This window comes from Convolutriloba macropyga, chromosome 7, assembly GCF_964194025.1.
Source record: "Convolutriloba macropyga chromosome 7, txConMacr16.3, whole genome shotgun sequence".
Classification (NCBI taxonomy): domain Eukaryota; kingdom Metazoa; phylum Xenacoelomorpha; order Acoela; family Convolutidae; genus Convolutriloba; species Convolutriloba macropyga.
In genome coordinates, this window is record NC_134474.1 from 67,151,831 (window position 1) to 67,178,644 (window position 26,814).

The 26,814-nt window shown below is 37.4% G+C and overlaps 1 protein-coding gene across 1 annotated transcript; it reads left to right on the plus strand.

The window, feature by feature from the left end:
• The first annotated feature begins 6 nt into the window (after window positions 1–6).
• LOC142343112 (uncharacterized) lies at window positions 7–25,668 on the plus strand. The gene is made up of 8 exons (XM_075394800.1): window positions 7–105; window positions 2,847–3,184; window positions 3,704–3,863; window positions 4,377–4,516; window positions 8,623–8,810; window positions 21,087–21,266; window positions 22,312–22,492; window positions 25,403–25,668. Exons 1-8 carry the CDS (start codon window positions 14–16, stop codon window positions 25,666–25,668), a joined length of 1,545 nt encoding a protein of 514 aa, XP_075250915.1. The 5' UTR covers window positions 7–13.
• Window positions 25,669–26,814: the final 1,146 nt, after the last annotated feature.

Here is a 26,814-nt window from a genome sequence, read left to right on the forward strand (position 1 = left end):
CTTCCTCGAGAGTATGAACACAATCATGACTAATATGAGGGATGAGTTCACGTCTCACAGACTGTCCTATCACGTGCCTCTGTTCCAGTTGCTGACAACTATTACGTACGTATTTCAACTTCAGGACACTTTCAGTACTGATTCAGGGGCTGATTCGGTTCACATTTTGCACTGAATATCTTCTAATTCAGCGCCAATTGAGAAATTCGTTCTGAGTTTTCTCTAAACAGAAGGAATTCAGAGAATTTTGTTCTAAATTTTGCTCTGATTCAGAAAATTTCAAAACCTTTGTAAAAAGATCTTCGTTCTGAAGTGTTTCTGATTATGAACGGACAACTAAAATTTGTCTGATTCTGTGCTGTTATTCACTGATCGTTAGGTACTAGCAGGTTTTAGTTTGTTATTTAAATTGACGTTAAGCTATTACCAGAGTTATTATAGAAGTTTAGTTGTTCAAAATATAAATAGAAATTAGATGCCACTGCGCAATCCCGACTGCTAGTATGTATATATATGAAAAGACCGTCCTCGAAGGATATTCGATATGAAAAAAATGGCCGAATTTTGTGCTCGTCTTCGGATTTGAAAGGAATTAAATTGTCTCCACTGAAATTGGGTCGATAATAGATAGAAAGTATCACCGACCACAGCTTGATCACTCGTCATTTTTTTATATGATGTTTTTCATATGATGTAGCTTTGTTTTTCGTATCATTTTCTTACTTGAAAGTCGTGAAAAATTCGAATCGCGAAATTTAGTAGTTTTTACTATGCGCTGAATTATTCACATTTAATTGCTCTCAAACTAAGGTTGCTCTCAAACGAAGTTTGCTCTCAAAAACCAATTCTGTTTTTTTGTGATCGAATTTTGGTAATTAGTTTTTGTTGATCTATTAATTGTTCATCGATTTTTTTCTTAATGAATTTTCTTAATCGAATTTTGGTCTGACGGTTCGACCTTCTGCTCTCAAAAACTGTTTAAACAGGTAAAACCCGAAGAGCATTAAGAGCATTAGGTCGGCGGGCAGGGTTCTACTTCTTTTCACCCCTATTCATTTAACCCCCTATCATTTAACCCCGATTTTTTAAACCCTCTATCATTTAACCCCTCTATAATTTCACCCCTCTATCATTTCATCCCGCCAATTAGCAGTCGACATTAAAGGCATGTTTTGTCATAATTAAGTGGACAAATTAATCCCACGTTCGGTTGTGATAGTTTCATATCAAGTCCCACGGGCCGCTGAGGCATGGCCATGGCCCGCGAGGCATGGCCAAATGATTATAATGCTAATTTAATTATCCTTATTTTATAGAAAGATTAAAATCGGGGTGAAATGATAGAGGGGTTAAAAGATAGAGGGGTTAAATGATACAGGGGTGAATAAATCGGGGTTAAATGATAGGGGGTTAAATGAATAGGGGTGAAAAAGCGGGACACCGGCGGGCAGCTATCTTAGAGCTTTACCAATCTCTCGACTACTTTGAAGCAGTGATAAATAACCAGTGAAAAGAAAAGCAATAAGAGGCCTACCGTAATTTTATGTTGAACAAAATTGACGATGGAAACGCAAACAAACCAAGTTAAGCTGCCGAAAAGAAAAATCCAAATACAAAGGTTTTTGTATTACTTTGTTAATAATTGAATGTTTGTTTGAAAAAATTGAGCTGTTAATGGAAGTTTTGATAACTACTATCTTAGTAGCAGTTCTGATATCTTGATGGAAAAGATGTGCTATTTTATTAGTTTGATTTTATGGTTTTGGGTGTTCCTAAATTTTGTATTTTTCAGTTTGTTTTGTATTAAATTAAGTCTAGCCTTCGACGAATTTCATTCTTTATCTTATTAAAATATGCAATGAAACACTTACTGAAAATGAATTTTTTTGACGAGGAGAAAATCAAATTAGGTAAATTTGCGTCCCCAAATAAGCTGTTCGAACAGAAAAACAAATTAATTTTTGAAGCGCTATTTGCGAAAAGCACTATTCATGTACATTTCTCAGTATTTTTTTATTTGAGTTAAGTTTTTGTCGTTGATATTTTCACTGATATAATTTGTGTCGCTTAATTCAGTTTCTGATGGATTATCAATTTTTAATATTTGTTGAAGACGAAAAAATTTAATCAGGAGATTTAATTCTCTCTGTTATTTTCAGCTCATTAGCTGGAAAAATTTGAAAACTGTTGTGATTTTTGTTTGTGGATATTTTACGCCGAAAAATTAGTTTTTGCTTTTGCGTTAGGTTCCTAAAAAGCCCTCAAGTTCAAATTAAATTAGAAAGACTTTAAATTGTTTTCGTTTTCACATATTCTTTTAATCATCTTCGTTTGTGTTGTTGAGAGTTTTAAATTTCTGAGGGCTGCAAATCGTGTTTTGCCCATTTTAAACTACTAAAATTCGCCAGCAGTTTTTTTTGTTAGATTTTGCCAGCACTTTTTTTGAAATCGCCAATCCCTGAAATGTTTTTGGCTAACAAATCCGGATCAGAAATAAGAAAGTTATCGTGTTTGCTCTATAATTGAACAGGGTAATGTCTGGTGATAGTTGGGAAATTTTCGTTTTTTTTAAATTAAAAGAACATCCTAAAACTGAAATTGATACCAGGTGTTCAAAATAGAAAATGCAAAAACAAAAACAAAAAAAACACCAAAATTTCGGTTGTTATAGTCCTAATTTTTTTTTTTCAAAAATCGTTATGTAATTTTTTTATAAAGAGCGTGAGCCTATGCAAGGCAAAAACAGAGTTTTTATTAGCAAGTCGAATTTTGACATCTGTAAGTTCATATCAAATTAAGCGTCAACTCAACGTCAAAATTATGATAAAAATCTGAAAATATTTTAGCTTCACATTTAACGAGGAGAGTTTCCTGAGCAAAGAAGAACAATTTGAGGACATTTTGACTACTGTGGTGGCAACTGTCCTCAGCTATGTTGAAAAACTGGTCAGTCTATCGTCACTGTTGAGAAACAGCGAATACGAAATTTACCCCTTCTTAGACAGTCTTCATATATTCCTACATAACATGGCGAGGTTTAATGGTAATGAAACCACAAGCAGGACTTACAACTCGGACAATATGATGTTTGTCATGCAGAATATCCATCACTTCTCGAACCATTCTGAGGACTTGACATGCAAAAAGCTGGACTTCAATGGTGTTACTAAAAACACATACGAACGTGAGTCCAATTTGTAAAGTTCGAGTTCAGCTGTAAAATGATCAATTGCAGTGTGAATTTTATAAATCAGTTCACTCTAACTGTCAAAAGAGTTGAAATAAGAAAAATCTATTCTGTTTCGGATCTAGTCTGGTATTCCCCCCCCCCCCCCCCCCCGCCTTAGTGCGCATATATTTTTTGCGCCACCCAGGCTTGTGTGCTATTTTTACATAGCAAGGTGCTAGTAAGGGCATAAAAAACAGAGGGATGGGGAGGGCTAAACAGAATAGATCCAAAACATCTATTTAAATGGTATAAATTAAGTGTAATTTTTTTTAAAAATAAATCTACTCCAATTTGCAGTGTAATTACAGTGTGTAATCATTAGTATCATTACTCCTCCACTCTTTTTCCCATTATATAAATGTAGAATTGTACATTATACCTTAATGCCCGCTAAATAGAGGCGGATTATAAGGGTGGATTATTAGAGGTGGATTGTAAGGGTGGATCCGCCCGGATAAAGACTGTTCCGTTTAGACGTGACCATTTCCAAAGAAGTCCTTGAGACTTTGCCACATGGTTCCTCGGCTGTGCTGTCCAAATATGAGATGAATTTTGGCAAACCAAGACAGACTCTGGACTTTGTATACGAGGCTGAGACTGTCAATTACGGCAAGGAGTACTCAACGGGAATCAGGTTATAGTCACCCAGACCGAACTGGTCTCTCAAGAGCACACACACTTGGGCTCCCAGGTCGAGGAATGATCGGAAAAATGTGTAAGATAAGCGGTGAAAAGTTGTTTTTTTTTTAAAAAAAGCGACGAATTTATCTAATTTCACCGCTAAATTCAGCGGTGAAATTATGTAATTTCACAGCTACCAGGCGATAATTTTTTTCACCGCCTGATTTGCGTAATTTCACCGCATTCACCGCTTATCTTGTGCAATTTTTGTGCGTTGAATGGCGGTGACATCTCGAACCGGGTTCTGCTAGACCGCTGTTGTTAAGGGGTTCTAAGCAGTCGCAACTACTGTGAAAATGCGGTTTTGAAAAAAAAACACCGAAAAAAACCCGCTTTATTTTAGATAGGAAATAAACCCCCACGGAAATTCATAGAAACAGTGTCTTTTTTACAACCCATATTATCTACTGCGTCTAAGCCACTAAAACACGACTAAAGTTGTGTTGTTATTGTTGTTGTTGTTTAGATTTGGGAACAGATTTGTCAAGAGGATGACAGACTTCGTGTCAGTGACAGTGAGAGACGAGATAGGATACCCTCTGTCCATTCCCATCTCATACTCTCTAAACTATGCATCCACATTCGACAAAAAATCAATTGATCTGGGTCAGTTGCAATTGTGTAACTAACAAAACCATACTAACAAACGAGAAAGTATAAACTAAGTTTTCCATTAAGTTTTCCATTAAGTTTCCTTATTTCTCATTCCTGCTCAAAAACGGTCAAATTTCTTTCTGTTTGAAAACGGTCAAAAACGGTCAAATTAACGTTAAAAATTGTCAAGTATGATGGCACCGGCAATCAGATCATTATAATGGGCACAACATCAAATACCTTTAAAAACTGAAATAAGTCCTTTGAAGGCACTTGTGTCAAATTTGGATTTCAGAGCCATTTTTCCCAAGACCCACCGTGACAATCGGTTCATACAATCAAGAAGTAAATTAATCCGGGCATAAAAGTTTGTTTTCATGAGAACTGCTTCTAGGAACAAAAATTCTTCCCACAGGATCAATTAGAAAAAATTCCCTTGAAAAAGTTTTAAAATATGCTTCGACACGCAAAGAAAATGCAATCAGAAGAAGTTCATTATAAAAAAAGACATCGTAGTTAGCGTTGATGAGCGTACAAATATTATTTCTTTGACTTTAAAATTAAGGTCGGTCTTTAAAATTAAAATTTCTATTCGTCGGTGGAATAAAATTCCAATGGTATTTAAAAAAAATTTTGAAAACCAGTTTAAATATTTTAAGGTTTATTTTTTAAGGTGTTAAAGTTTAAAAGATTTAAGTATTTTTTATTAGCGCGTTTTCTCAGCACGCAATAAACCGAACCTAACTGGTTTTCGAAAAAAAAATTAAATGATGCATTATCTGATGTATAATTTGACAGTGTGTACCATAAAACAAGTGGGTATTTCATTTACTATTTCGAAATTTAAAATATTGACCATGGAAACGAAACTGAAATGTACCGGCCAAATCCAAGGATAAAAAAACAGATAATTTTGCTACCGGTTAAAAATGAAAAAGCTTTGACCGTTTTCTCGCAAAAAAATTCCGGTTCAAGAAGACATTTTCTGAAACATTTTGCGGGTATCGGACAAAATGTGAAGTGGGAAATAAAATAAGCAAGATAGGGTTTTTTAATTTTTACCTTAATTATTTCATGATCTTGCTTTTCTCTAAAACAGTAGAATGAATTTTGGCAGAAATTATGACTATTAATATCAACGAAATTTAAAAAGTTTTGTTTTGTTCATGTTTCTGGGCTGATCAATTTCGAGAGGTACGAATATAGGCACTCAATCAGAGGCTGAGGCAGTAAATCCAGAGAATAAAAAAATCGAAAATGAAAAATCGGACAATAAACAAAAATTGGTTTTTATAGCTGCAAAGCTGTAACATGAGCGGAGCTATAATGCGGTGCTCTTTGTCTTTTTGTTTCGAACTCTGACGCTCTTTATCCTTTTACATTTTGTTCTGGAACATTTTGTCGCTCCACGTTTTCATTCATTTTCTCACGCTTTTTTGTTGCTTTTTGCGTGACTTAAATTGCTCCTATTCAAAATTTATGTCTGTTGCTGAAACAATATTGTTTGTAACATAAGAGAGGATAAGGGACATGTAGCCAAGTGGTTAATGCAGGAGGATCTTGCGCCTGAGGTTGGGGGTTTGAACCTTGGGGGTTTGCTTCGTCGAAAGTTCTTGCATCCAAAACTGTTCTCAAATGTACACCCCTTTGAATTAAAGTTGACCACGACATCTTTTTTCCAAATCTTTTTCTATCTGTATTTTACGGCACGCAAATCTATTTTTTCGCAGCTATTCCGGCAATAAACGAAAATTGGTTTTAATTATCCGATCAGGAATTTTCATTTGATAGTCGGATAAGGCTTCTGCAACAACGTTTAATTCAATCTCAAGAAAATTGATTTGAGACTTTGCAACTAAGATAAAATTGTTTGAGCAAGATGAAATTCAAATTTTGAATTAAGGTCTGAGTATTTTTGCTTTTTAATGAGAGGTTGCTGTCTCCAACTTTTTATCTCAAGTCTAACACTGAGTTTATCTCTTGATTCGTTCAAATTTTTGATCATTGTACAATAAATAGGCTCGGAAGTGTAAAGTTCATTATTCATATGTGCATTCTAACTGTTGCTCTGATTGGTTGTTTATTTTTTTTCTGGACAAGCAGAAACATTTTAACTTTGTCAACGGAAATGAGCAACGAATTGACTTAAACATAATCTAATATAGTAGACAACATCATAATTTTTCCGCTGATTATGATATATGAAGTTGAGGAAATATATGTAGTGAAAACAACATACATCTGATCAGTTGGACCAAACCGTATAATGAACAGGCTACCTGTTTCTTGAAAATTATCATTTTTTACTGTTAACAGAAATTTTTTGGAATTTTCGAAGAAAACAGTGACGAAAAGGAAATCAACAACCCATGTTTTGGCATATAGGAAATATGCTTCTGATTGCCACATCCTTTGTTTTGTTGCAACTTTGATCACTTCAGCCCTTTTGCTGCAAACTGCCTGCTTGTTTTGATTTATTTCAAGCGGCAAATACTTTATATATTCGATTAAAGAGGGGAAGTGCCGTTTTAAATATTTGATCACATAGCAAAAAATGTATGGTATCAAGAAATCTAACCATTGGTATTTGACACAATTTAACAACTGGCTGGCGAAGTATGAAAAAGTAGTCGTTTTTGTTGTTTAAAATCTATGGTCCTGTGAAGCTGTCGCTATACATTTTTTTCAAATCTTCGTGGAGAATATTTTCTACCCAAGAAATTTTCTTATTTTCTACTGGCAAATACAGTTTTCATCATGTACTCGGTATCGTTCGCTGAAGTTTTTGTTTGAAGTAATTGTTTTGTAGGCGTTTTCTCCGCCTCACTAATTATTTAAACCAAGTTAGTAGATTTCATTTTTTTAGGAAAGCAATGATTGTAATTTGAGGAACGATTTTTCAGTAGTACTTGACAATATTCTGAGAATAAATGTTTGTTTACAATGGGTATTTGAGCATATGTAATGTTTAAGGTCGTTACACTTTGTTGTTTTTTCGTTTTTACCAAATTTGCCGAAATCAGCGACAATGTGAAAATCACCAACCATATTGCCGTTCCTTTAGTCGTTAATTCCGGCAGCCAATTCTAACGACAAAAGCACTGCGAAAATTGGCAACTCATCCCCCAAATGGCATCGCTAATTTTTGCATCAATTTGTACCATCTCTTTGTCATCTCAGTGGTTACATTTTGCTAACAATTTATTCGATTTTTATATTGTTTTTGTTAATAAATAACCCACCTAATAATTTCAAAAAAAACACTCCGTTAAAACAAAACACTTTTTTGAAAAAAATATTTAATAAAGAATGGTAGCCGCCGACATCAAACGTGCGGAAAATGTGGGGATATCAAAGGATTAGAATCAATTAGACTTGTCGCTAGTATTCACACACACTGTAAAATGCGAAAACTAGCGACCTATTTATCAAAATTTGAGTGTATCGCACTTTTTCGCGCTTGCTTACTTTCCTGATCTTAATACGTGTGCGTAAAAGACATGCGTGAAACAGCGGTTTGCCGAGTACATACTCGAGCGAATGGTCTTTTTGCAATGTAATGTATTAGTCTGGAGTTTTTGAGAAGGTAGGTCTCTACCCGTGGTTTGTATCCCCAGTAATTCATTAAAGTTTGCAGAAATCAATTTGAACTTAATTAAATCGCAACATTTTGATGACGCTAACATCAAAAAAGTTGCAAATATAAATTATGCCTAGGACTTAGTTTTTTTTAGGATTTGATGGCTGCTGCATATTTGGAGGGAATTTCGCTGTATTAGCTCTCGGGTGTCAGTCTTAATTGGATTTTTTTTTAAAAATCTGCCTCAATGTAGTCTTTTGATTTACTGTCTGACTCCCATTAATTGTGATCATGTTAGCGCCTGATAATATTATTATAATTTCTAAATTCAGCGGTGAAATTATTTAATTTCACCGTTACTAGTCGATAAAGGTTTTTTTTCACCGCATTCACCGCTTATCTTACAAAATTTTGCGTTGAATGGCGGTGACACCTCCACCCGGGTAGACACACACCCTTATAGGTACGTTATAATCTAATAATTTCTCAATATAATTCTTCAAGTGCCTATAGAATGTAACCGATCAAAATTGTTAAGGTGATATTTATGACGTCAGCGTGGAGTACAGGTGTGCCTACTACTCTCGCGAGAACAACAGCTACTACACAGATGGAGTGGGGGCAGTATTGGTGGACGAGTACAGAGGGGCGTGCAACTCCACTCACACAACTTCATTCGCAGTTGTCGCCCTTGTCGACCAGGAAAAGATCGACGAACTTAAACGAGTCAGTTGCGTTTGAAATATGATAAGCATTTGTATTATTTTATAAGGAGGTTTTCCGTTTGTGACATTTTCTCAAACAACATTTTCTGAAGTTTCTCAAAAGAATAGAAGTGATTGTGGTAGTTGCTGATAAGAGAAACAGGAAAAATTACCGTTGTCAATGATACGGAATTAATTAATTTTAATGTCAACGTTCTGTCTCTTAACTAGTAAACTTAGACAACTCATAGTTGTTTATGTTGTAATTATCAAGGAATTTGTGGCAGAAATCTTCAACTTGAAGCTCTGATGTGGTACAAATGTCATTAACAATGTTTGGGAAATAAAATATTAAGCAGTTTACCATCTGCTTGATTTTAGGTCTTGTAGAATAATAGTCATATTTGTTTTTGGGCTGGCAAAGTTTCCGAGATCTTGTTCGACCACTCATGATTTTAAGAGTATCATTTTCGGAATTTAAGTTTTCTAGGCATGAAACCGCGTTTTGGCTCCTTATTATCTTTGTAGCTGTTTTCAAAAATTAATCGAGGTGCAACTGTTTTGCATTGTAAATAGCAATTTTCTCCTGATTGTTGATTTGGACTCATATTTCTTTCTGAAAATCAGAACTTACAAATCTTTTTATCAAAATATTCTTAGGTTTAAGAATATTGTACTCTACACATCCATATTTTAGAACATCCTACTGAGGAAATGGCTGCATATGAGTTTAATAAATTGTTACAAGATGCCTTGCGCTTACTAATTTTTTCAGTCAGTGTCACGTAGGGTAACAAGATATTTATTTACTGCAAAATTGAGTATTTCTGTGTTATTAATCTTTAGAGTGTCTAGCTTATTGGTATTCGTCTTTTTATAGAACCCAACTGTAATTGTTTTACTTAACCTAGCCAAACTGCGGATCTAAATGGAGCTTTTTTTGCGCCTCAATTATTGTTTTCAGATCCACTTTGGTGTATATCACAGAATCGTCTGCATACAAATTAGTTCCAGTTGCGCGTTTTATCAAAATCAAAATCTTTTATATAAATAACAAATAAACAAAAGTCCCAAGATCGGGCCCTGGGGTCCACCAAATATGATATTCTCTGTAACGGCTGCTCTCCTATCAAAGTCAAAGAAAATTTTACACCGCCCAGTTCGTTTCAGCGGTTTCAAATCTGTCTGGATTTTTTGATTTTGCTGTTAACTTTTGTGAACTGTATTATCCGCTATACTGTAGCTTACCGTTGCATTACTTGTTGCTCAATTACTCATGACAACTAATTGCTCAGCTTTGCTGTATAACAACTTGTTTTTCTCAGAATAACAAAATAATTCAAATTGAAACAATCAAATTCTTGTTTTTGTTTATAATCAGAAAGAGTTTTTGAGTTTTTGTTAATAATCAGAAAGAGTTTTTGTTAATAATCAGAAAGAAAGTTTTGAGAATATCAAAGTTAATTCTCTTTTCCCAAGTCAAAGTAAAGTTAAAACTGTACAATCACTAATATGATCTACAGAAACAAGACACTATACCAAGTAATTTAGTGCTCAAGAAAGTGTGCTTCAATACGCACTATATGTCAGTTTAATAAGACAAAATTAACGAGCTTTCACTGATTTTTGGTAGTTTTCCAAGCTCCTTTTATACCATCGTACATGTCAAGTTAGCATCTCTGACTAGTTGTAGATCAGTATTTCGTAAGGTTCTCTGAATGTACTGTGGTTGGGATTCGGGATATCGTACAAGGTGCCCCGCACTCTCTGAATTGGTATGAAAATCGCAAAATTCCTGGAATCTGGCTTACCACGCTAGGTATCTCTTGCTCCGCTGAGCTAAATTTGTGTGATTGTGAACACTTGAATACGTGGCCATAATAGCGTAGTTCGAGTTTTGAGTTTCACTTCATGTTTGACAATTGTGTACTAATAATAATTGCTTAATGTAAATGTTGAACAAATGTAGCATTAAATTTCGCTTGTCATGCTATTCTAGCTTTGATGCTTGAAATGGCCTTGATGCGCTATTCAATTTAGTTGTTGAGTTAGTAAGCTTAGCCGCAACATCGCCGAACCTGTTTTCCATCGATCGCAAAAACATATTTTCCAGGTAGTATTGGGGCGAGCTTCCCTACTGGTCACTTGTACACTCCGTCGTCCGTTCGAACTAGCGCTGATCGAATCACACCGTCAGATCCATCGATGGTGTTCGTAACTCGACCTAGATTGTAATATCCACGCTCATCGCTATCCATTTGCATAGGCTTGAGTTCGTCGGAAGAGCTCTCGATGATCCACAATTTCTTCTGCGCATGGTAGATAGGGTAAGCAAACGTTCTTGTTGCCAAGCAAAAAGTGATTGGGGGGTCAATGCTTCTAAGTCTTTAACGTCTAATCTGACTGGAATCAACGGTCTTAAGTTCAATGTCTGGTCAACAACACAAATCGTTGTTGAAAGAACTTCTTCTGTGACTGATATGTTCCCCAACACTGCATAATTTGCTTTCTTGCAAATTCTCACCAACCGTTCCCATACTCCTCCAACGTGAGGTGCTGCGGATGGGTTGAACTTCAAACTGATTCCTCGTTGAATTAGATACTATTCGATCCCTTCTTTGTTCCATGCCGCAACGTAGTCTGCAAATTCTCTTTCAGCTCCAACAAAATTTGTCCCGTTGTCGCTGATGATGGTGCTCGTTTGGCCCCTTTGCGCAATAAATCGCCTGATTGCATTGAGACAACCCTCTGTGTCCAACTTGGGTACTACTTCTATATGCACCGCTCTCATAGTTAGGCATGTGAAAAGACAACACCATCGCTTTTCGTTTCTTCGCTCGATCTTCACAAGGAAAGGGCCAAAGTAGTCAACTCCAACGTTTGTGAAGGCTGTTGAAGCATCTAAGCGCTCTTCAGGTATTACTGGTGCTATCGTTTGTGCTCTGCTTCTTCTGCAGGTAACACACTTGTTCTTGATTGATGAAATCGTACATGTAGAAGTTGTTTTGTATTGGTTTTGCTACGATTGAATACTCTTCTTCGTTGTCTAGTCCCATTCGCTTGAAAGCATAGTTTGCACAAGTTGGAGAGCTCTTAGCTCCAAAAACGTAACGCTGATATTCGTATATCTGAACAGGTTCGTTAGTTCTTGGACGCCATAGAAACCTCAAGCAACTTCTAGCCTGATCGGGAACTTGCACTTTTAGAAACATCGATTAGATGTCAGCTGTCAGGGCAATTGGTCTTTCACGAAATCTGAAGATTGTTCCAATCAACTCGTGTAGCAGATCAGGTCCTGCTAGTATTTTGTCGTTGAGGCATACTTTTTTGTTCTTTGATGCAGCATTGCAAACACGTCAACCTTTGCCAGGCTTGTTCGGGTTTAGTACTGGATTGTGTGGCAAATACCATTCTTTCCCGAAAGTGCCCTTCACTTCGTACTCGTCCAATATTTTTAAGAATTCCTTTTTCTACATCTGTATCTATTGACTGTTTATACAAACTCTTCAAGTTTGGGTCCCTTGGAATCTTTTCTCCAGTGAGTAAAGCTGTCCCAAGGCTGAGCTGTAGTTGGTCGGTAGGTTTGGCTCTGGTTCACTCCACAGCATTCCCCCTTCGTACCGCTCGCCTGTGAACTTCATCGTACTCTCTAGCGTCTTTTGTGCCTGCAGCTCTTTCTTTGACTGACAGACGACGTTGATTTTGGAAGCATAGGTTTCTGTTTCCACCAGGTTTGCATACTCTCAGCCACTTTCACATCTTCTGTTAAGAAGAAATGACAAAAATTCGAAGCATCTAACCGCTCTTCAGGTATTACTGGTGCTATCGTTGGTGCTCTGCCTTTTCTGCAGGTAACACACCTGTTCTTGATTAATCTTAAGGCGTTCCGTGTGCCTAGGATCCACATCTTCTGCTGAACAATGTTTCTTACATGCTCAGTGCCTTCATGTTGATTGCCCTTGTGCTTGTTTCGCAAGAATAATTCAACCGCATGATGTTTCCAATGTAGCAATATTGGATGGTTTGCATTCAAATCCAACTGACTTTTGCGTATCCTGCCTTTGGCTCGAATCAGTCCCTCTTCATCTAAGAAGGGTGAGACTTGCAGGATTTTGATGCCCTTTGTAATTTCCTTTTCATTTTTGACAGATTTGATCTCTTCGCCTAACTGTTCTTGCTGTAGTAGCTTGAAGATTGTTGCTTTTGCTTTTTTCTTTCTTCAATGCTAACTACGAGTGTTGCTGGTTTGTATTTTCTCAATGCTTGCTGCACGTATGCCACTGCATTCACTAGTCTGTTAAAGTTACGGAATCGTTCCCCTTGAATAACTACTTTCTTTTCTTCAGCTTGTATCATGAAGACTGATGAGGGTATGTTCTCTTCATCTGAGGTAAAAATTAGGTTCACTTGCTCTGGTCACTCACTCTCTGGTCGCCTCAACCAAGCGGGCCCAGTGAGCCACTCACTTCTCTTGAGCTCCTCATTGTTGTTTGCTCTGGTGCCAATGTCCGCTGGGTTTTTGATACCGCTCACATGTTTCCACGGGGAAACATCAATTGTATCTATTTTCTCAGCAACTCGATTGGCCACCTACGATGGGAACTGTGTTTCCTACGATGGGAACTGTGTATCCACTGCAATACTCTATTTGAGTATGACTAAAAACTGCAAATATTTATCTTCAATTCATGTTCATTGACTATCTGTTACTTCAACCTCACTGCCATGACTGCTGCTTGCAATTTCAATCGGGTTACTAAAAGATGCCTCATCGGTGCCACTCTGCTTTTTCAAACGACAAATGCTAAGTCAGCGGGATATTCTTTCAGTTGTGAACGTATTTAGGCTACTGCACACATCGTGTCTTCAGATGCGTCAGCAAACACATGCTGTTTGGTTCCATCCCTCTCTTTGTTGAAGTACCTTCTATCGATGCTTGTTTCAGCTACAATCGGAAGTTGTTGTTTCCATCTCATGAATTCTTCTTCTTCACCCGGCTCCACTTCGTTGTCCCAATGTTGTCCATTCTTACACAAGATGCCTTTCAGACGTCGTCTCATATGAAAACTGAACGAAGCAAACAATCCGATTGGGTCGAATACTGAAGATACCAGTGACAGAATCTTCCTCTGGGTTATAGGTGCTTCAACTTTCTTGTTCTTGCCTCTGCCCACTTGAAGACTATCATCAGTAACGGTCCATTGTAGTCCTAGGACAGAGGATCCCTCCGTATTGGGTTCACATTTGACCTGTTTCGTGTTGCTGATTGACTTCAAGTTTTTTGGGATTGCTTCGGTAAATGCATCGTTGTTACTGATCCACTTCTTGAGTTCAAATCCATGTTTTGAGAAAAGAGGTCGTAGTTGATTGAAGACTTCAACTGCTTCTTCATGGGTTTCTACTGATTTGATGACGTCGTCCATGTAAAAATTGTTTTGTGTTTCTTTTGCTGCGATTGGGTACTCTTCTTCGTTGTCTAGTTCCACTCGCTTGAGAGCATATTTTGCACAAGTTGAAGAGCTCTTAGCTCCAAAAACGTGACGCTTATATTCGTATATCTGAACAGGTTCGCTAGTTCTTGGTCGCCATAGAAACCTCAAGCAACTTCTATCCTGATCGGGAACTTGCCGTTCTAGAAACATCGATTAGATGTCAGCTGTCAGGGCAATTGGTCTTTCACGAAATCTGAAGATTGTTCCAATCAACTCGTGTAGCAGATCAGGTCCTGCTAGTAGTTTGTCGTTGAGGCTTACTTTTTTGTTCTTTGATGCAGCATTGCAAACACGTCATACCAGGCTTGTTCGGGTTTAGTACTGGATGGTGTGGCAAAAACCATCTGTTCCCGAAAGTGCCCTTCACTTTGGACTCGTCCAATATTTTTAAGAATTCCTTTTTCTACATCTGTATCTATTGACTGTTTATACAAACTCTTCAGGTTTGGGTCCATTTGGAATCTTCTCTCCAGTGAGTAATGCTGACCCAAGGCTGAGCTGTAGTTGTTCGGTAGGTTTGGCTCTGGTTCACTCCACAGCATTCCTCCTTCGTACCGCTCGCCTTTGAACTTCATCGTACTCTCTAGCGTCTTTTGTGCCTGCAGCTCTTTCTTTGACTAACAGACGACGTTGATTTTGGAAGCATAGGTTTCTGTTTCCCACCAGGTTTGCATATTCTCAGCCACTTTCACATCTTCTGTGAAGACGAAATGACAAAATTTTGTCTTCTTTTGCCCGTCATGGGTCCACTGACTACCCATCCTAGCTCTGTTAGATCGGCCAAAGGTTCACTTTGTGTTCCTATCTTGTAGTCCAATGGGCCTTGTAGCTCATAAGCATCTTGACCAAGGATGATGCCAACTTCCATTAAGTTGAAGCTTTTGTTGGGTAGAACACTCAAGTGATTGAAGCTTTGCTTCAGCTTGTTGTAGTTGTAGTTTGTAATTCCCAAGGACAATGACGGGTGTGCAAACGCTTCGATTGAATGCACCTTTGAATGTAGTCCCTTTATTTTGAAGGGGACCTTTTCTGTCTTCAGATCCTTTGTTCCGTGTATGCCAGCTATGTTAAACGTCACATCGGTGCCTTGGTCTCGTATCTTCTCTTGCACATTTTGATCGATGAAAGAAACCGTTGATCCACTATCAAGGAAAGCATATGTGTTCAGCTTGTTGCCACCGCTCTGTATTGAGACAGGAACTATCTGTAGAAAGCTCGTAACTTCGTTACTCTGGTTGATTGTTAATTGTTTGGGCTTCTTGATGCATCTATGGATACCGCACACATTGACTTTACAATCGCTGATTGCATGTCTTTTGCCGAGACCTCCGTTGCATAAGTATTGCTTCCTCACTGCTGCGTACCGATCATTCACACTCATGTTCCTGAATAGTGGACAGTTCCAAATTTTATGAATGCCATCAGCTAGTGGACAGTGATCATTTGCATTTGCTTCTTTTCCTTCACGTTCGAATGTGCGCTGAAGTTCGATGTTTTCGAGAACCGTTTGTCTCTATTTGTGCGTCTTCGTTCTTCTTCTCTTCGTTCTCTCTTGAAAGCTGAAAACCATTCCCGCGCCAATGCCATCCTAGATAGCCACTTTTCAAACAAAATCATCAGATCAGGCCAATCTTCATTTATCATCAACATAGAACCACCACTTCTCAGAACTTGAGGTAGTTTGTCTACTGCCGTATACAGTGTCGAGCTTGATTGCTGCTTGTACTCTTTGAGCACATTCACAAAGTTTGAAACTATAACTGAGAAACTGATCAGACCTGTTGAGTCCTGCGGCTTCACCTGACTTGCTTTGCGATGACTCTCCAGTTGTGTATCAATAATCACATGAGGCCTTCCAAACTTCCTCTCCAGAATGCTCCAAGCAGCACCATAAAATTGTCCAGATTAGCCCATTCCAGAGATTGTTGATCTTGCCTTGCCTGTCAGTTGCGTCTTCAGATGGCTCATCTTCTCTGAGTCTGGTATTTGGCGTTGATCCACTGTAGTAATTAACATACTAGACCACTCTAGCCATTCGAGGGTGTTTTCATCGAAGTTATTCAACTTCAGCTTAGGTAGGTTACTGCTACCTAATAAACACTGTTGTATCGTAGTAGGCCAGCTCTGGGGGAAACGTCCTGGTCTTCAACACTTGAGGATCGGTCTCGTGAACTGCGATATCGTCAGAAGTGACTAGGCCTGTTCACTTCAGGGGTTACTTCGAAACGAGCTTTTGATCGTTCTGGTGTTAGAAGGTTGTCGATCCTACTGGCCCAATCTGAGACATCTCTCTTCTTTCGGGTCCAGTTGAAGGGTGATTTGTCTCGAGCACTGTTTGATTGCGAACGAACATCATCATTCTCTAATGCTTTCCTCTTCACTTTGCGCTCTAGCTCACGCTCTTCTTCCAGTAGTTGATGCTTGGTTTCCAGTTCCTTCATTTGCATTACCAGCTCTACATTCCCCCGCTCGAACCTTGCCTGTTCCAGTCGATCTCGGTTTCGAATTCAATATCGAATTTCTTCATCCTCTCCTTACGTCTTTGCTTTGCTGAAGCTGTTTCCGAAACATTCTCCGTCTCTTGACTGTTGCTGTTGCTCCATTTTGTACTGTTTGAGCAACTGGGTTGTCCGTTGGGTACTTGTTGTTACCCTCGCTATCGTTCACTGCTTGGCTTGAGTTGCTTTGCTCTGCATTCATTGCTGGTTGTGTGCCTTTGCTTCTATTTGCAAGCCAATGATAGTTCAAACTTGCCTTGCACTTCCCTGTTGTTTCGACGCTGCAATTGCTTGGATATTTCTTCCTCTAGAAGGTGAACAATATGTTGTTAGAGAACCCTTAGTTTGTTGGGTCGATCTGAATCTTCAATTATTTTGTAGCCAATCCCTGTTTTAGGGTTAAATTCTTCCACTAAATCTTGGATTTTCTTGTCGTACCTTTCAGCTGTTGATTGAAGCTCCTCTCTACTGGTTATGCTCGAATTGTCTGTATGCTGTTTGCTTTTACTTTGCTTATTCCTTTTATGCAAGATTAGCTCTTCAACGTCTTTTGTGTCGGGTTTGGCGGACCAAAATGTAACGGCTGCTCTCCTATCAAAGTTAAGGAAAACTTTACACCGCCCAAATCGTATCAGCGGTTTCAAATCTGTCCGGATATTTTGTTTTTGCAGTTAACTTTGTGAACTATATTATCCGCTATACTGTAGCTTACCGTTGCTATAGTTGTTGCTCAAATACTCCTGATAACTAATTGCTCAATTTTGCTGTATAACAGCCTGTTTCTCTCAAAATAACAAAATAATTCAAATTGAAACACTCAAATTTTTGTTGAGTTTTTGTTAATAATCAGAAAGAAAGTTTTGAGAATATCAAAATTAATTCTCTTTTCACAAGTCAAAATAAATTTAAAACCGTACAATCAGTAATATGGTCTAGAGAAACAAAGACACGATAACAAGTAATTTACCGCTCAAGAAAATGTGCTTCAATACGCACTGTATGTCAGTTTAATAAGACAAAATTAACGAGTTTCCACTGATTTTTGGTAGTTTTCCAAGCCCTTTTTATACTGTCGTAAATGTCAAATTAGCTTCTGTGATTGATTGTAGATCATTACGTCATAAAATTCTCTGAGTGCACTGAGATTGGGGTTCGAGATACCGTATAAGGTGCCCCGCACTCTCTGAATTGGTATAAAAATCACAAAATTAATCGAATCTGGCTTACCATGTTGGGTATCTCTTGGTCTGCTGAGCTAAATTCCTGTAATTGTGAACACTTGAATACGTGGCAATAATAGCGTAGTTCGAGTTTGAGTTTCAGCTTTACTTCATGTATGATGATTACGTACTAATAATAGTTGCTAAATATAAATGTTGAACAAACTGAAAAATCCAAATGGGTTCGATAGAATTTAGCATTCAATTTCGCTTGTCATGTTTTTCTAGCACTGATTTTTGAAATGGCCTTGAAGCGCTAGTAAATTTGGTTGTTGAGTTAGTAAGCTCAGCCGCCACATTCTCTGTTGATTACTTTTCCCTCAGTTTTATTAAATTGCACTCTATTACTAAGATATGATTTTAGTAATGCTGGAACAGTTGCCCATAATCAGTTATTCGAGCAATTTTTTCACAAAATTTAATGTTTCAGTAGCTTTTTTTGGTCATGGAACGTGCATATTTTGCCCACTGCAATATTTTTTCATTTTGACCTTAAGTTTTCAAGTTCTACGAATGCATCAATTTTTCGTTGATCTCTGAATCCGAAATGATATTTGGTTAGCAAATCATGTTTGTTCATGAAAGCGTCAAATCTGCTCTATCATATTTTTTCGAAGTTTTTTGCAATAGCTGTTAAGGCAGATATTGGCCGGTAATTTGATGGCTCATTTTTATCTCCATATTGGAAGACTGAGTTTAATTTCGCTATTTTCTAGCATTCAAGACTGTACCCTGTCTCCATATATTTGTTTAAAATTTTGCATGGTACAGGAGATATTGAGGAGGCGATGCATTTTTTTAATCAATAGTTGTTAAGATTAAAAGCATGGAGAGTGTGTTTACTTTTCAACTGGCTAAGAATTTCGTTCATTTGAGATGCTGTTGTTTTCAGAGAAACCTGCTTAGTAAAGATTGTTGCTTGAGTTTGTTGTTGCGACAATGTCAGATTTAGCTGCCAACTTTGCTCCCATTTCAGAAAAAATTAAAACCTTCCATGTTTGCTTCGGACGCGATTTCTTTGGACAGTTATGACAGCTTTCTAGTGACCTCTAAAAAATTTCTGTTACTGCTTTGTGCGTTCCTCTGTACCCTACTTTGATAAACCGTCTCATTTCTGTTGTTACTGGTTGTTTGACTAGCTTTAAATTTTCGTCACACCTTTTTTTGGTTCTATCAAATTTTTCTTTCAGGTCCAGTTGTCTCAAATGACTTCTTTTTGAAGCAGCGTTTCAAATATTGTTGTCAACTTTTTCGTTTGTTGACTGAAAATTGTTTTTCAGGCATCACCAGATCCAGTTCTTTATATGAATTTTTTCGCAACTCTTTCAGATAGAATTTGAAATTTGTTTTGTTTAAGCCGTCTGCTGAACATTTTTCAATCAATTTTAATAATCGACATTTATTCTTAATTTTTTAATGATTCTATTGTTTGCAATTTGACTATATGCAAGAACTGCCGCATTCTTTGCTGAAATTCCCTGTACTTGTTTCTGGGATCTACAATTCAACGCAAAAGTGATCACTCACGGCATTTTGTAGGCTACGGACCTTTTTGAGTTAAAGATCAATTAGCATTTGAGTTGTTTTTTGTCTCCCGGTTTGCAAGTTTAGTTCCAACCGGGTCTGAACCATTTGTTTAAGGGATGAAAATTAGTTGCTTATTTTTGTTTCCTTCATGAATGAAGTTTATGTTGAAGTCACCTTTGAGAATATACGTTTGATTTCGCAAAAGTTTCGTCCAAAAAACTTTCTACTGTATTAAAAATATTCTCATTAGAGCAGCCTTGGGGAGGGGGTGTAAATGCAGCTTATTATGGCTTAGAATTTGTTATGATAGATGTCTGTAAAAATAACCTGGACAGAGTTTTTCTCTAAGAGTTTTGATTTAGCGAAACAATTCATTTAAATACCAACTCTCCTTCACATACCAACATAAATACTTTTAAATAATTACCAACTCTTTTCCGCCTCGCAACGTTTATGATAGTATTATAGTTTGGAAGGTTAAACAACTCTTTTCCTTCAACATTATTTAACCATGTTTCTGTTATGCATAAAAACTAATTCTTTTTGTTCATTGCTAACAAAAATTTTTGATTTCATCATAGTATTTGGACGGTGAGAGACTAATATTTTGGAAAATAGTAATTATTTCTATTTTTCCAAAGTTATTCTTTTCTTTTTGTCTACGAAAAAATTTTTTTCAAAGCGCAGTAGCAGCAAAGCATCTTCAGTTGCAGCTTCAAAATATTAATGAAGCATTGCGGAAAACGGTCGAGAAAAAACAATTAGGCCGTTTTATTCTTCTTTAATTCTTCCATCTGAAATTATTAAGTTCCTTCCTTGAAAAAAGTTATTTTATATGGTTTTTAATTTTGTGAAAAAAGAATCAAAACGTTCTCTAATATGCTCTAGTGATAAGTACTTTTTGACTTTTGTTACATTCCAAAACGGTTTTGAAAGAATCCCCCCCCTCCCAAGTCATCGGATAAAAGGCGGTCAAATTAAGCTCAGAAAATATACACAAAAGACACTGAAACGTAAATGTACTATTTCGCTGTTGTAAATGGTCTAAAACGGGTAAAGTAGAGGCGTTTATTTCCTTGGGATTTTTTTTCTTGAGGGTTTATTTGCTATCGAAAATTAAGGGTGCGGGCTATAATTTCATGGAGAGGACTATAATGGGAAAAAGACCCATTTTTTAACTATTTGTGCGTTCGAATGCTATTTTCAATGTTGAAGCTAAGTTGGTTTTGAATTGCCAGTCAGGCTATTGTTTATCATCAAAAGTGTTGTGTTCCGTGCAACTTGGATCTACCTGCATTGACAATTCGGATGTTTTCTGTTTGTACCCAACCCCCTCCCCCCAGTACGTTATTCATCCCCAGTTACAGAGCACGTGCCATTACATAGTAAATCTTTATAAAAATTTTGCACATGCGTCTGGGGATGAAAATAAAATGCGCCCACTAAACTGGGGGGCACAAATGGAAAACATGCGACAATTTTAGCGACTCATTCAGTTATAAAAATTAGGGAAATACTCTATAATGGTAAGACTCGAAAGTGCAGCTAAATGTGTTTTAAGGAAGAGTTTTTCTACGTGGTCATGATCGGGATGGCGTGTGGGAGTGTGATGGTGTTGGCCACCTTCTTACTTCTCCTTTATGTCTCAGATCTGATGGATGAGGAGGAAAACAGCCACCACCTCACTGCTCTATTCTTCTACCAACTCTTCATATGTGCATACCTGTCTGGGGCTGATAAGGCAAGAGACCCCCCCCCCCCAAAAAAAAAGGATTTCAGAATTTCTATAATTTAAGCTGTGACAAATTTCCGACAGCACTTATCAGATAATGCATTGTTTGACTTAGAGGTCGTGAGACAATTTGATAGATCTCATAGAAAAAATTTGTACTTATCTGATTTTACTCTATAAAAATTTACCTATAGCGGAAATTTTATCCTTTCGGATCTATTAGGATATTACACGATGAGAAATTTGATAAGATATTTGTGTGATCTTGGTACAAGATCACCCACAATAAACATTTTGGAATCAGTGGCAACTCATAATAACCAATGGTTCTCAATGACCTTGCCTGCTTCTGTCGCGCAGACCTAGTTGACAGTTTACAAGTCATAGTTGACTTCAACCTATCTCACGACCAGATTTTGGGTGTGTTTCGGGTCGATATGTCCTCTGGCTAGAGCTGCCCATATCTTACGCTGACTGACCTATGATCACTTTTAGCGCCCATTGCACAAACTTTGCCTGATCCTCTACCAGTTCAGACCATGTAACATTAGAACTGTCCTGATGTGCCCTCTTTGATCAGCGACCCTTTTTGCCTGATTAGACTGGGTTTTGAGAATTTCATTTTCGTCTTGTTTTGCGCAGTTTTACAATGTGGATGTTCACACCCCCGTTCATTTTTATGGTTTGATCATTAACGGGCACTTCGAGCTAGCATCTCTGGGAGTGTACTATTTTCCACCCTGTGATAATTCGAGAAGTTCAGATTTTCTCTTAGAACGTCTATATAATTCAAAATGCACTAGTACTTGCCATATAAGGCAAGGGGAAAAATTGGTTGACACTCAAGGTGTAAATTAACGAATATAAGCAAATCTATATCTAGTCGGATCTGTAAATCTTTATGTTTTTTTTTATATTTAGGCGATTTTTAATTCAACAATTTAAATAACAAACTCCTTGTTCGATAGGCGCAAATTAGGTCTGATTAAGTCTTATCAGAGGTCATTTAACTCAGAGAACCTCAGCTGGGTGACTTTTGTCCTCTTTTTCCCAGATCTACAGTGTGGACAGAGTTGAGTGCAGAGTGGCGAGTATGATGATGATGTTTGCATACTTGGCAGTCCAGGGATCATTTCTCAATGTGGCACTCAACCTCTTCAAAGAGTACGAGCCAAAATTATGGGGAAAAGAGGTCTTCCCACCCATATACATGTTCAATGCTGTCATATTCCCAGGTAAAATATGTACGCACATACATGCTGACGTACTTTTTTAAAAAAATCCCCTTCCAAGCTTTTTTCGAAAAAAATCAACCCCCGCGATGTTTGGTCGGAGAGTTCTTAAACAATGCACCCCATTCACGTCCCAATCCTTATCCTTCTCTCGTTCATCATCACCCTCTCTGTTGGCCTCCTCATAGAAGTCCTCCTCCTTCTCCTTATCTAATGACCCTTCATCACAAGCAGGTATATACTGCAACACAAAAAAACCCAGCTGCGCGGATCGTCGCACGGAGGGGAGCCACGAGGTCCGAAACCCGATTTCAGTCAGTTAAATCTGACACAATCTGATTTAAAGCTTCTAAACAAATAATTTTTTTTGGTTAATAGGATATTCCAATTTTAAAAACGGAGATTCTTTTCCAAATTTCAGTTCTTTTGAATTTTTCTTTTCCTTCTTTCCACCCCGGTGGGAGTTTCGCAAAATTGATTCTGCACATGGAGTTTGATTATATTCCTGTACTCAAAGAGTATGACTTTGTTGGTACGATAAAACGTACGATGGTTTTCGCTTGAAAAGTTAATGTTTCATCTTAAATGTATTTATATGTTTATGATCACATAAGATGACCAAAAGACAATTAGACGACATCCAGCTGCCCACAGTGCAGCATGACCCCGTGACCAATTGAATGGCAGACCTTCCCCCATTGACGAAGAAACCCCGAGCCATCCCTCCTCGCCAACAAGAACAACATTAACAAACAGCGTTATCTGCCGAAACAACATCAGCAACACCAACCCGGACAACAATCGCACGAAACGATTAATCCCAGCCTTTTCGACCTATGCAAAAAAAACCTTTAGACGATGGTTTGCCGAAAGGAAAATACTTCCCCCTCAAAGACGCTCGCCTGGAAATTCAAAGGCTACAAGAAATGCTGCCACTCGACCAGAACCCGAAGTTTGTAACTTCTCTAGACTACTCACTAACGACTGAGTATAACCAATGGCGCCTCTCAGAAATGACGACGATTCAAAACGTCATAACGAATACCAAGATCCTTGTACCAACCGAATCCCTGCCAGTGATTCCGAACTTTTCCTTGCTACCTACTCTAAACCTTCGGAGACTTAGGAATAGGAATGATCAGGACCGAAAATACGAACTAGAAAACAAGGTTCTGAAGACTCGCGTTGAAGTGCCATTCGAGCAGATAACAGTATTCCCAAGCACTGATTCACCGCAACCGGAGACTATTTCAACCGATCACCTAATTGTTGAAAACTCCAACTTCCGGCATCAGCTTTGGGATTCGGAATCCAATATTGCAGATCGGCAACAGAAAGAGCTTCTAAAAAAAGCAAACCAATTGATTGAAACAAATAAGCTGCTCGGACTTCAGCTTAAGGAACTAAAAGACAAACAGAGAGTCCTTCTAGCAAAATTGACAACAAAAACAATTAAACTTTCATATGATATATTAATGTTTCTTTTAATCGATCACTAAAAGTTTCTCCATTTTGGGATCAATGGCCTGTAGTTTATATTTAATACAACGCACTTGCGTTCCTCTTTTCTATCTATGTAGTTTGTGCCTCAATTTGTTTAACACTTTTTATTACTCAGTGTCTCAACACTTACATTTCTAGTGTATTCGCTTGTAACTTGCTCTACCTAACCATTGATGCTAAACTTATACACAAACAACCTGTAATTGTGATTGTTCCTTGGCAATGCTCTTCTTCCAAGTCTGCCGTTGTACTCTATATTTCATACCATTAGTAATTTTAACCGAGTTCACAATAACATTGTATTACTGAACTCTGAATATTAATGCTCCTACCTTTCTATAACTATTACTTGTAAGCTCTAATATTCTTTATAATTAATTGTAAACTTTATACGATAGAGCACAATTTTTCTCTTCTTTAGATCGGGGTGAGCTGTAGTATTGCTAATTGGATAATTGCCGCCGCAATTACCGATGCTGCAAAGAGTATAATTATTTAGCAGTCGACTTTGTGAACACTTTAGACTTAGTCTAAACTGACGGAATATTAAGAGAGAGAGAGAGAAAGAGAGGTATGCTGCGTGGAATGCGTTGAGTGAATGAATACATTATTCATAGCCAAATACTGCTGTGTATTATTTAATTCACTATAGCACAAGCTATACCGGCTGATTCACTGCCGCTATTAATACTCGTACTAAGTGAAGGATACTGAAGCTATCCAGGCCGCTCTTCACAGCAGTAAGTCTGAAACGATAATATGACTAAAGACGAATAGTAGTCGGCTCCACGAATGACCTAGGAATTGATTCGGAGCTAGTCTTAAGTCTTGTGATTTTTAGTCGTGTTGACTCAAGTATAAACACGCACGAGCCTAGAGCTTGCTGCTGAAGGAAATCAGTTCAAAACTCAACCAGCGCAAACTTAAGCCGCTTCATTTTCCACTAATAATTTCTCTCTCTCTTCCTCTCTCTGCTCTAAGAGCGAAACATCTACTCCTCCGCTAAGCGGAAATAACAGCAGCGATTGTAAGTCTGCCGATTTTATAGCAAAATAGAGTTAAAGTAATATTCACATCCAGCAGTAAGATGGATCTAACTTCTTGATTAAGATTAGATACCCCACCATATTTTCAAGTAGGATTTACCCCCAAATTGTGCTCTATCCTTTCTATCTGTTTAATAATTAATCTTTATATCTAATCAATTTTATTTCTAGCAAATAACACTTAGATTTGGAAATTAGCAAAGAACAATGTGAGCATATAGTGAGACTTATTCTAGCACTTAATTAAGGTCGCTATAATAATATTGGTTTAGCTCTAGTGTGGTAATTAAGATCAAGCGAATAAAATCCCTACCACATCAGAAATAAAAAACATTGCTTTAGTAGTGTTTGATTGGTATTACAGGTACAGTGTGTGCTGTGTACTTTGGACTGTTCCGGGATGACATTGGGCTGACCGGAAATGGGTACTCCTGCTTCCCATCGGCTAGAAAGGACTCATTCCTCTTCTTCATTGTCACCCCAACCCTCCTCTTCCTACTCGCTAGCCTCTTCGTGAGTTCTCACACCATCGTACCCTACTTACCCTACTTTAGACCCCCCGACCCCCCCTCTCCCAGACTGATGAAATATCGAAAAAGTCTAAAGACCCTAACCGATGCTATGAATTAAAAAATATTTTATCAACTGTTTAGATTTATAAATGAAAGGTCTGATTTTAGCTTCAGCTAAATAGTGCTAACAAAATCAAAATTGTGCTACAAATTTTTTCTGTGAACGGCAGAAGAAATTGAGCGTTATTACCCGATATCTCTTGTAAAATCGAAAAGGCTATTTTCACGACAGATTGAGTAATTTTACCTGATTTTTTTTGGGTTTAACAACATTTTCATTTGTGTTAATCAGACATGTCGATTTTACATTTGTGTTGCAGCAACAATTTTGTGTGAAAGTTCACACGGTTGTTATGCGTGAATATATAAGATGAATCGATTACTCTCACATCAAAAAAAGCATGAGTTTTACGTGAATTATTATGTGATACACAGGAGAAAAAACCCGAGACTAAGAGCCAGAAAATGGTTGAGATTAAAGATATTTCTCTGGAATTTGGGTTTTTTTAATCGTGGTGCCGTTTTCACATGAAAAATGGGGCAATGAGACGCAATTTTTGACTATAGGGTCTCATAATTTCTCATAAGATAATTTTTACCTCCTGCAGCTCAATATTCGATTTGTTACTGTCCATATTTATTGTGAACAAACTCAATGTTGGTCGAAATTATGACAACAACAGTTAATGCAAAGTGCCAAATGTTGGATTTTGTGCTCTTAACTTTGCTATATCATAGCAGAACGCTCACAATGCGAAACTTTTTTTTGTTGATTTAGATTTTCTGGTGCAGAAGAAGCTTAATGGGTCTGAAAGTTGTTGAAAATCTTAAAGTAGACTAAACTTTAATAATTTTTTTCCCATATTTTCACGGAATACAACCAGAAAAGTATAAATTAGAATTAAATCAGAGGTTTCCCTCTTTAGTTTGAAAAAAAAATTGTCTCATCTCAGATCACACCAGTTGCAATGCGGACGCGAAAAATTATGTTTTGCGCTAAAAAAAATTGGATAATTTTTCACAAAAAAATTTATGAGTGCGCTATTAATTGTTAAAATTTTTTAATGGTATCTATTAAAGTTTGAGTGTGATGAGCGCATTATTTTTATTACTCTTAGTCGTTTAGTTGCAGAATTAAACAAATAATTTGAATTATTAACAAAATTCTATCTACCGAGCTGTCAACTTAACAAAGGAAAAGTAA

Coding starts and splice junctions, on each gene's coding strand:
- LOC142343112 (XM_075394800.1), top strand. CDS start 14: ATGAACACAATCATGACTAATATGAGGGATGAGTTCACGTCTCACAGA. Junction 106..2,846: donor CAGTTGCTGACAACTATTAC/GTACGTATTTCA, acceptor AAAATATTTTAG/CTTCACATTTAACGAGGAGA. Junction 21,267..22,311: donor ACCTGTCTGGGGCTGATAAG/GCAAGAGACCCC, acceptor TCTTTTTCCCAG/ATCTACAGTGTGGACAGAGT.